We start from the raw sequence: 12,157 nt of genomic DNA on the forward strand, positions 1-12,157 counted from the left end.
CTTATTGAATCATGGCTGCATTTCACTAGGTCACTTGAGGGTGGTCAATCTGATTCAAGAAAATAAAATGAGTAACCTAGTTCAATAGGAAATATATTCCATCTATCAGTCTATCCCTTGCCTACTAATGTGCATTTTCTTTCTCCTCCCAAACGTATGATTGAATGTTTTACTCACTGGAGTACTTGCTTCCTGTAGTTTTGTAAATTATATATGACAACCAATGAGCAATGTCTCAAAACTACGCTAGAAAAATTGGAGGTTGACGGTAAACTGAGGCGTCAACAGTTTGGAAGCCACATGGAAGGGTCCCCTGAAAGGGACCCATCACCAGTACCAAAACCATCACCCAGAATCATAAGAAAAACTGATCAGGAGTCATTCTCAAATAAAGGTATTTACTTTTCTTGTTCAAGAATTAAGGATCATATTCAGATAAATTTTTCTTTCCCTCTTAGCTTATCAGTGATAAAACAAACTTTTGTTAGCTACTGTTTCTAGACTCACTTAGCTATAAAAATCTATTGAAGTAAAATTTTATTTTGGAACTTGACTTGGCTTTGCTCATTATATTTTATTAAAACTAAAATTTCAGGCTAAAAGATGACAGATTGAAATAAAGAATCTTATTAGTAGATCAGAAATTAGGAGCCATTAAAGTCTGATAAATATAAAACTTTTGAGTTTATTTCAATAGGAAGAACAAAGAGATGAAATTAATACATAGTCCTTTCATACTACACTGTGTTTAGAAACAGACTTCTTATTGACAGCTTTTCATAATGTGACACTGAATAACTATTACTTGTTACAGGAGACACCAGGAGTTCTTTACTGACAACAACTAGAGAGTTCAGAACATCTGTTTCTTTCACAATTACCATGGGTGCTAATAGTAACCGAAACTCAAAGTTAACTGAGCCAAACTCAATAAAGGTATAGTATTTTAAATGAATAGGTATGGTATGACTTTTTCTGAAAACAAATTTGACATTAAGTTTATTAATAACTTTTTGGTGTTTACAGAGAACAAGTAAAGTTTATGAAGTAATTCTTTGAGGTTTTTTGTGGATTGTAGCATTTCTACCTATAAGCCAGTTTTAATAAATTTAAAGTGAAAATGATGGACAAGAATATTATTAAATGGTCTTCAGTTTAAAAATGATGACTCTTCGATTTTTGAACTTGATGAATAGATTATGCAATTATGTACTTTGCCAAGCAATTTTTTGGTTTTGTTTAACAAATACTTTTCATAGGTGTTTCTTATAAATAAATCATTCATTCAATATCAGTTCCTTTGAGAGAAAGACAACAAAGTCACTTCGCTAAGTCAATATTTGTAGAGTGTTAATATTGATCTTCTTCCTTTGCTTCCCCTTTCTAGACTCAACCTTTACTAGTTTTCTTTCAACAGAAAATAATAGCTACAGAAATATAAAACATTAACTGGAAACTGCTAGGATACATTAAAAATGTGTACCTAGGGACCTCTGTAAAAGGGGGAAAAATGGTTATGACCACATACTATAACTGCTGTTAGAAAACTGAACTGATTGTTCTCAAGAGCTACATTTTTGTTTCAAATAACAACTCTGTATTTGTTATTGAACTCTGAAGTCCCTTATATCTTTAAATTGCTAGACAGTGACATTTGTTCTATATTAAAATTTTAAAACATTATCTCCAAGGAACTTTTTTCAGACTGTTTAGGAATCTATACACCCTAAGCAATTTGGTGTGCATGTCCAACATGTTCACACACAATATTTAGTGTTCCAACAATATTATTTTCCACCAGTGGAAACTTTCTGTATTTTGCAACTAAATTAAATGCTAACTAATAAAATCAACTTAAATAATTGTTGCTTACCTGATTCAAAAGTGTAAATAAATATAATTTTATAAAATATAAATGAATATTAATATGGGTTATATTAAAGCCATAATAAAACTTTTTCTCTTTTTCATGCTCTTATTAATTGGGTACATACCAATACAGTTCCTTTAATTTAGTTCAGCTCAACAAATATTCATTAAAAAGGTAATGTATGCGAGCTATTTTGCTTAGTGTAATGGGCCCTGAATTAAAAAAATAAAGATTTTCATTTCATTATTAACAATATACCAAGTTAGTATAGCATTTCATTTATTCAACAAATATTTATTTATTTATTTAGGCTGCACCAAGCAGCGTGGCTTGTGGGATCTTAGTTCCCTGACCAGGGATTGAACTCGGGCCCTCAGCAGTGAAAACGTGAAGTCCTAACCACTGGACCAACAGGGAATTCCCACAACAACAAATATTTATTGAATGACTACTTTGTGCAAAGCACTGTTCTAAGGTGCTGATTAAAACCTTTGAATAGACAGACCTGTGTTTAACTTTTAGCTTTGTCACTTAATAACTGTGTGACCTTTGGTAAGTTAGTCAGCAGCCCCTCTGAGTTTTAGTTTCCTTATCTATAAATTGGGAATAATTATATTTAGTGTGTTTTTGAAAGATTTAAATCATCTAACATATATAAATAATTTAGCACAATGCCAGGGACATAGTTTTACTTTAATAAATAATATTGTTATTAATATTACGGAACTAAGAAATTACTGTAGGTCTTTATGTGGGAATAACATGATGAAAGTATAGTTTAAGAAAAGTTATTATACTGTTGTATATTGTGTATGGAGACTTCAAATTAGGGAGACTATAGAGAGGCTGATAGAGTTATCCAGGTATAAAGTAAGTACAGCTAGGCCAAGGGTAGTACCTGAACATAGTAAGGAAGGGACAACTCTAATAGACAACACCAAAATTAATCTGTAGGCCATAGTGATTGTATAACAAAAGACTAAAGTTTTGCATCTAAGACATCAAGAGCAAGGAAAGGTACTGATGATAATTAGGAATTAGGTAAAAGATAGTAGGAGAATTTAATGATTAAAAGAAGATGGTGTACTGTCAACTCATAAATTCTGTGACTTCCATATAAAATTTAATGTCTTTTAGAAATACTTCATAGCTTTCATATTACTTACCTGACTTTTTATGTCCTTTTTCTGATTTTGATATTGCCCACTGTTTGTACTCTCTGATATTTCTTAGATGAGCTGAAATGATTTTTTTTTTAAATCTGTGATCCTTTTGCTATTCAGCAGGATTCAGTTCTTTGTTTGCATTTTACCTTGAAGTTATTTTTTTTAATTTCTTAAATTTTATATATTTCTTAAGTTTCACAACAACTCTAAGAAGTACTTGGTTAGGAATACAGTTATTGTATAATTTGTTTTAATTGAGAGTGATAGAATAAGTTACTAAAAGAATTATTAAATTAATTTTCTTCAAATACTTTAAATCTATTTTAAACAAGTTTGGGTACCTCAGTTTCATGTGGAGTGGAGAAGTATGGAATTGGGACAGAAAAGAAAGGTCTTTTCAGAAATTAGAAAATTATGTAATGGAGTACACATAAGCCAGATTTTAAATCATATATCTACACAAATGGTAAAAGACCTGAATTATGGGAGGAAAGTACCACCTTCACAGGGTCTATACATGTGTTACTTTCTGTATACCATATGTAGGTACTGTATCACTATTCTTTTTTTAATCCTGAATTCTATCCATTTACTTAGGTTTCATAATGTACAAGGAGTGTTAGAAATTTTTCTTTGAGAGAAGTATAGCTTCAGTTGCCAGTCATGACTAAAATTAGAGAAAGCCATGAGTTGTAAGCTCCAGAGATGCAATACTATATCCAGATTCCTAGTTAGACTATGTCTACATATATTTTACATATATATGTGTTGTGTAACATATATATAATACAACATATGTGTTGTATGTGAATATGTTGTGTAACATGTAGGTTATATATGTCTATATATGTAAAACAATACAAATATAAACATTTTAGACTTGAAATGGTTGTCTAACTTAATTTTTGTGAAGGCTCCAAATAATAATTTTCTTATAAAAGTCTCTCATTTTCAAAATGTTGATCAATTCAACTTGTCAATTAGGTGAGCAATCTATATCAAATTTTCCCCTTATAAATCGTCTATTTAACCTCTTGTTTTTAAGTATGTACAGTTTTTAAGTATGTACAGTTTATAATTCTTTAATAACAAAAAGTTCAATAGCAGTCTGTTTACCTACTTAACAAAAAGTAAATAGCCTTCAAATAGTGTGACATAGGGTATCTTTATAGAAAGCAACAGTGATGATGATGATGGTAATGATGACATATAAGTTCCTCCTTTGACTAAGTCTATGGCAGATCTACTGCTTAATAATTCTACCTCACTTAAAACTTTAATTAATAATACAGAATTGTATGTCAAAATAAATCATGTTCTCTACAGTGTTCCAAGAAAAATGTAACTTTACTGATATATTTAAGTTTTTGAGAGCTAGAATTTTCAACTTTACTATTTTTAATTTATGCTTTTAAGCATTTCCTTATGCATTGTGAATGAAAATAAATAATATTTGTATATGACAAATGAATTAACAGTTCTTTTTCCTTTTATATGAATTTACTTGAATTGGTAGAATATAGCACCACCTTATGCCCTATATAAGAATTACAAGCTACTATTTTATTTCTGCTTTATATTGTCAAAAATTATATCATACATGGAATTTCTTACTCTATCATTCTAAGAATTTTTTAAAAACTCAACCTTCTTCCATTTTTCTCATAATACTCAAACTGTCAACTTAATCTATAATCCTTTCAAGTTGATTTATTTGAATGAGCCAGCCAATTTGTCAGTACTTTTTTCCTTTTAATTCATAACATTTTAGTCTAGGTCCTAGAGAAAAAGCTCTGTGTGATTGAAAGTCTATTTGTTTTAAAGGAAATTCGGGGTTGAATAAGCATTGTGTGTTTAATAACTCTGACAGATCTTAAGAATTTGAATTCTTCCTTTCAAACAAGAGAGCTACAAATTCTCCTAGTGGTGTTATTTAGTATTCAAAGTAAACTGATTATCACATTGAAGTTTGGTTGATATATATAATATATAGGCTTTCTTCTATTTAATAATATCTGTTTTCTTACCATTTTCCAGCCTTATTAACCATGTGTTGTATTCAGATTGATCGTCTTTCAAAGAAACTTGTAAATTCCCTTCTACCTGTACCTTTTCTAAAATTGGAACTTAGGAAAGACGTCTAATAAAAATACTTAATTCGCTCCCCAGCTAAATTTTATAAAGCATCTCCTATCAGCCAGAGATACCATAAGCACATGGAGAAGCTCTTCCATTTTTGAGTTTCACAAATGCCACAAGTACTTTTCACTGTGTGTACCAGGCAAAGTGCATTGTTTTTTAGTTTCATTTAAACATTTTTTAACCGGGCAGTAGGAGGCTGCTATACCCATGATTCCAATACAAATTTAAGAAATTTTTAGCTACTAAAATCTACATTTTTTTAGTAAGAAAACCAAATAATTATGTTTATCTTAACACTTCAGTATATGTATAATTCTGAATGATAATAAGTTATCATACTTATGATAATTTCATAAACATGAAGTTTTAAAAATATTAGCTTTAGAAAAATCATGGCAGATATTTAAATGTGGGGAAAAAAAGAATTTTGAATATAGCTGGTAGTTTGGAGAGAAAGTAAGGATACTTAGGTTCAGGTCTGGTTCTGCAATCAACGAGAATTGTGAATTAAGCATATCACTTTATTTTTCAGAGTTTCATCAGTCAAAAGAGAAGTCTGACTGAATTGCTTTTTAGACTTCTACCTTTAATATTCTGTAATTCTAAACTAGTATCCTTTACCATTCCAGTTGGGTAAATGTAAAAAATATATTCATAAATTATATTAGATTAAATTCCACGCGTGCTGCAACTAAGGAGCCTGCCTGCTGCAACTGAGACCTGGTGCAACCAAATAAATAAATAAATAAATATTTTTTAAAAATTGATTGAAAGGAAAACAGTTTAAGTGTTTTCCATTTGATGCCAGAATCTTAGTTCAAACTGTCTCAAAATTCTATATGATTGTATCTTTCCTTTCTTATCTGTGGCAGTCATCATCGTCCAAGGTCATGTTGATTATGTTCAGGACAATGGGCTTTGAAATAACGTCAGCATCTGTTGTTAGTCAATAATATATTCCCATCCAAGAGATTTACAGGGAGGCTAAATGAAAGTCTGTACATACTCTTACTCATCATTAACAGTTGAACTTGAACTTTTGACTCAAGCCCAACTTTGAACCTCATTGTGTTATAAAAATTTTGAATTTAGTACCCTGAGTATATTTTCTTTTAGAAACATGATTTAATGGTAAAGCTTTGATCCAGAAGTCTTAGACTCTACACCTAATATTTCTACAAACTCCTTGTGTAACTCTGAACCCATATAATCTATGGGTATCTCAATTAGTCTGTTTATTAAAATGACTAATTTATATCTACCCCATATTGTCTTATAGGGATGTTGTTGAAATATCATGTATAATGACTTGTTTCTGTCATGGGCAAGTATACTTGTGAAGATGAATTCCAGTAATTTAAGGTCACATTTTAATTTCTCAGAATTAAAAGTACACATATCTTTTATACCCCAAAGGTGTGACAGTGCATGTGACTAATGACTGACTAAAAGCTTGAGTAATAGTTTAGAAATAATGATAATTTCTTAAAATTCAGTTTAAGAAGAAGTCTCCAAAGAAAAGATGAATATAAAAATGGAAAACTTACATAATTGAAAAATAACCAAAACTAAAATTAAAGGAAATAGAGAAAATACATGCATCAAAGTTTACAAAGGTGATTAATATCTAAAATAGTCAAAATAACTTATTAAAATATGTAAGAAAAATACCAAGTCCACAATAGATCTATGACAATAGGGGATAAATAGGCAGTTCACACAGAAGGAGACAAAATTATAAACACATGGGGAAATGTTCAACCTTGCTAGTAATTAGGGAAATTAATGCAAAAATCATTGCAATACCATTTTAATTTATTATATTTTATTACATTAATATAAATTATGGTAAAAAATCATTAACAATACCATATACAAAAATATATAGAATACTATAATGAATATTTTATGTACTCACACCTAGCTTAAGAAAGTATCCCCAACCACTAACCAATTTTTTAATGGTAACACTACTGACCAAGTTATGGTAATAACAAATTATCACATTAGACACCATTGGTGGTACTGTAAAGTTGCACCACTGTTTTATAAAGCGCTATGAACATATGTCATTAGCCTTAAAAATACACATACTTTCTTAAAAAATTTGTTTATTTTTTACTTTATTTATTTTTGGCTGCATTGGGTCTTCGTTGCTGCACATGGACTTTCTCTAGTTGTGGCGAGTGGGGGCTACTCTTCCCTGCAGTGCGCAGGCCTCTCATTGCAGTGGTATCTCCCGTTGCAGAGCACAGGCTCTAGGCATGTGGGCCTCAGTAGTTGTGGCACATGGGCTCAGCAGCTGTGGCTCGTGGGCTCCAGAGCGCAGGCTCAGTAGTTGTGGCGCACGGGCTTAGTTGCTCCGCGGCATATGGGATCTTGCCGGACCAGGGCTTGAACCCGTGTCCCCTGCATTGGCAGGCGGATGCCCAACCACTGCACCACCAGGGAAGTCCCCACATACTTTTTGCTTAGAAATTCTTCTAAAGGATATTCATCAGAAGAAAAACATTTAGACAAAATAGTATTCATTTTAGCATTATCTATACTGATAACCTACATGTCCAACACTTTAGAAATAGTTAAGTAAGTAATGGTATACAAACTCAATGGGTAATAAAAGAACCAGTTAAATTGAAAATTTGAATATTGCTTAGCAAAATAATTTTTTATCATGCTAAAATACACATAACATAAAATTTAACATTTTAACCATTTTTAAATGTATGAGTCTGTGGCCTTAAATACATTTGTGTTGTTGTAAGACCACTACCACCATCCATCTCCTGAACTTTTTCATTATCTCCACTTGAAACTCTGTACCCATTAAACAGTAACTCCTCATTTCCTCCTGCCCTCAGCTCCTGGCAACTGCCGTTCTACTTTCTGTCTCTGAATTTAACCATCCTAGCTACCTCGTATCAGTGAAAGCATACAATATTTGTCCTTTTGCTTTTGTTCTGGCTTACTTCACTTAGCATATGTCCTCAAGGTTCATCCATGTGTAGCATGTGTCAGAATTTCATTCCTTTTTAAAGCTGAATGATATCCCATTGTAGGTATATACCATAATTTGTTTTTCCATTCATTTGTCAATGGACATTTTATATATTTGAGTCTTTGCTTTCAGTTCTTTTGGATATGTACCCAGAAGTAGAATTGCTGGATCATATGGTAATTCTATGTTTAATTTTTGGGGAGGAACTGTCAAACCTTTTCCACAGTGGCTTCTTCACTTTACATTCCTATGAGCAGTGCACAAGTGTTCCAATTTCTCCACGTCCTTGTCAGCACTTGTTATTGTCTGTTTTTTTTTTAATAGCCATCCTAGTGGGTATGAGGTGGTAACTCATTGTGGTTCTGATTTGCATTTCTCTAATGATAATGCTGAGCATCTTTTCATATGCTTATTGGCCATCTGTGTATCTTCAGAGAAATATCTATTCAAGCCCTATGGCCATTTTTTAATTGGTTTTTTTTTTTGGTTTTGGTTTTTTGTTGTTGAGTTGTAGGAGTTTTTAGTATAATCTGGATAATACTCCATTTCAGATATATGATTTGCAGATATTTTCTCCCACTATGTGGGTTGCCTTTTCACTGTGTTGTTAGTGTCCTTTGATGCACAAAGGGTTTTTAATTTTGATGAATTCAGTTTATCTATATTTTTTTGTTGTTGCCTATGCTTTTGGAGTGTCATATCCAAGAAATCATTGCCAAATCTAATGTCATGAAGCTTTCCCCCTGTTTTCTTCTCAGAGTTTTATAATTTTAGTACTTACATTTAAGTCTTAGATCCATTTTGTGTTAATTTTAGTATATGGTATAAGGTAAGGGTTCAAATTGATTATTTTGCACAGGGATATCCAGTTTTCCCAGCCCCGTTTGTTGAAATTTGAATTGTCTTGGCACCCTTGTTGAATATCATTTGACCATATTTGTGAGAGTTTATTTCTGGTTTATCTTTTCTGTTCCATTGGTCTATATGTTTGTCTTTATGCCAGTATCACACTGTTTTGATTAATGTAGCTTTGCAGTAAAATCAGGAAATGTGAGTTCTTCAACTTTGTTCCTTTTCAATAGTACAATGTTTCAGATATAACATTAAATGAAAAAGGCAGGACATAAAATAATATTAATTAGAATGTAAAAAAATAGGTTTTTATATAAGGTCAGTATTAGGAATGATTACATAAGAATCAAACTAGGGTGGTAGAACTATGGGGACTATTTTTCCTTATTTTTAAATTTCTAATTTTAAATGTATTTTGGTACCAAGGAAATAATATAAAATATAAATGTAATTATAATTTACATAATAGAAAAATGGTGTGTAAGTATATGTTAAGATAGTTTAGCCTTTAAAAATGTGAGTAAGATATCAATATCAATGTAAATAATGTTTGTTCTTGACTCTTCAGTGCCATAGTAAATCCTTCTAAAATGGATTAATAATATTTTTTAAAAAAATATTTATTTATTTGGTCGTGTCGGGTCTTAGTTGCAGCAGGTGGGCTCCTTTTAGTTGCAGCTCACCGGCTCCTTAGTTGCAGCTCACCGGCTCCTTCGTTGCGGCACGTGGGCTCCTTCATTGTGGAATGTGAACTCTTAGTTGCAGCATGCATGTGGGATCCAGTTCCCTGGCCAGGGATCGAACCCAGGCGCCCTGCATTGGGAGCGTGGAGTCTTAATCACTGAGCCACCAGGGAAGTCCCAGGATTAATAATATTTTTGATATTATTGTTACATAGCTAATGCATGCCTTTTCAGTTGTTATCTTAATATTATTAAAGCCTTGAGCTTATTATCTAAATATACTAACAGATAATTTTTCAAAATCATCCTTTATAAAGTCACTTCAAAACCTCATTAATATTCTATTTTTGGAAGCCATTAGGAGTGGAACAGAAATATGTCTTATAGGTAGGCAAGCCTACTAATGATAAAGTGGAAAGCATTTTTGCTCACATCTATGGTAATGGAACAATTTCTCATACCTTCAACAAAGAATCCTTTACTTTCTGCATAAAGTGCCATCTTCAAGTAAAACCTGTTATGAAGTTCTAGTTATGAGATCACATATAAGCATGTTGGTTTGGAACTAGGAGAAGGAATTTGAGACCAAGAGATAGTAGAGCTAATTTTATAGAGAGGTCTTTCTCAAAACTGGTATTTATCAGCATTTTGCTATAGCTGTGAAATGAATTCAGTCTTTTAGTTACCTCGACTTGAAACAATTTTTTTGGTTTATTATACTTTATCTTTTAAATATAAAGTCTTTTCACTTTTTCTTTCAACGTATCAGTTTTAACAATCCTTACTTCTTCTTTCTTAGTGTGCTCTAAGCACTAATCTCACCCTGATTATTGCAGCAGCATGTTCATTTATTACTTTGTTTCAGTACTTCTCCAGCTCTCATGAACTATATTTTTCACATTTCTCCTCTCCATTATATCTTTTCCTAACTTTTTGTTATCTAAATGCTGCCTCTTAATGATGTTGCAAATTCCTGGAGGGCACTGGCTCTAGTTGACATTTCTTTTATATATTCCCTAGGTTTCTTCTCATTGCTCTGCATGCTGGAAACCTGTAATAAATATTGTTTGAAAATATTTTTCCTTCATTTCAGGAGTGGCAATGTGTACAATCAAAAGGTTGCTTTTTCTTAGAAGAAGATGGTGAAATCATTAGTCATCAATATAGGATGCAAATAGCTCAGAGATCCCTGGTTTATCTAACAATTAAGCCATTAAACCTGAGTAAAGCTGAAGGCAAGTTTAAATTTTCTGTATTTTAAAAAAAATATCAATTTATGCCCACTTTGAAAATACTTATGTAAGTATTTGATGGTTCTAGTTAGTGAAGAAAATGATCTGCCTAAGAAACATGTGGTTACATATTGCAATACACTTAAAGAAAGTCATTGACTTTCTTTGACAACAAAGTTGTTGACAACAAGTCGTTGACAACACATTGACTGTGTTGTCATATTATGCAAAGAAAGTAAATTGTTTTTGTACATGTTTAAAGTATTTTTCCTTTAATTTATTTAAAAATGAGAAAAAAATGTTACCTGGTTTCCTTTTGACATAGAATTAACTTTTTATCTGCTAATTAATCCTTAGCTTTTTCCATTTATCAATTTTTTTAATTAATATGCATGAGACAACTTCTATAGGAGGATAATTTGGGACAAATATGAACTGCAAGTATTTTTGAATACCTTCAAAGTGCTATGTCATATGACTTAGACAATCCTTATTAATAATTTTCATATCCATGGTAATATTCTTTTTGTATACACCAATGCTAGATAAAAATTAATAATTTCCTAGTGTCTACAGTGGTTATTACATAATTTTTAATTAGTGAAAAATGGCTATATGGGTGCTTTCCCTAGATATCCTTTTAATGTTATTGTTCTAAGTATCAATCTTTATTTTTCTTTTATTATGTTTACATATAAACATCTACTTACTAGAGGATTCTTCCCCACTTACATTACTTTTCCCTCCTAAAGTACAGATTCTGAAAGTTTTCACTGTATATCTTGTAGGACACTTACAACATTTGGTAAATGATACTTTTAATTCTTTTTTTTTAATAAATTTATTTATTTATTTATTTTTGGCTGCATTGGGTCTTTGTTGCTGCGCGCGGGCTTTCTCTAGTTGTGGCGAGTGGGAGCTACTCTTCGTTGAGGTGCGTGGGCTTCTCATTGCGGTGGCTTCTCTTGTTGAAGAGCATGGGCTCTAGGCGTGTGGGCTTCAATAGATGTGGCACGTGGGCTCAGTAGTTGTGGCTCATGGGCTCTAGAGCGCAGGCTCAGTAGTTGTGGCGCCCAGGCTTAATCGCTCTGCTGCATGTGGGATCTTCCCAGACCAGGGCTCTAACTCATGTCCCCTGCATTGGCAGGCGGATTCTTAACCACTGTTCCACCAGGGAAGCCCTGGTAATTGATACTTTTAAATGACAATTACAA

General features: G+C 32.1%; 1 protein-coding gene across 5 annotated transcripts in view; it reads left to right on the top strand.

The window, feature by feature from the left end:
- The window catches only part of EFCAB7 (EF-hand calcium binding domain 7), a 49,545-nt gene that overhangs the window by 10,941 nt on the left and 26,447 nt on the right, over positions 1 to 12,157 (top strand). For 4 of the 5 annotated variants that reach the window (XM_068540033.1, XM_068540031.1, XM_068540034.1 and 1 more), the window contains 3 exons: positions 199 to 394; positions 815 to 936; positions 10,805 to 10,946. In XM_068540033.1, coding sequence (XP_068396134.1) covers positions 199 to 394; positions 815 to 936; positions 10,805 to 10,946 — 460 coding nt within the window. The remainder of the gene's footprint in view (positions 1 to 198; positions 395 to 814; positions 937 to 10,804; positions 10,947 to 12,157) is intronic. The other variant, XM_068540035.1, reaches the window with a different exon arrangement.

Source organism: Eschrichtius robustus, chromosome 3 (genome assembly GCF_028021215.1).
Source record: "Eschrichtius robustus isolate mEscRob2 chromosome 3, mEscRob2.pri, whole genome shotgun sequence".
NCBI classification, from domain to species: domain Eukaryota; kingdom Metazoa; phylum Chordata; class Mammalia; order Artiodactyla; family Eschrichtiidae; genus Eschrichtius; species Eschrichtius robustus.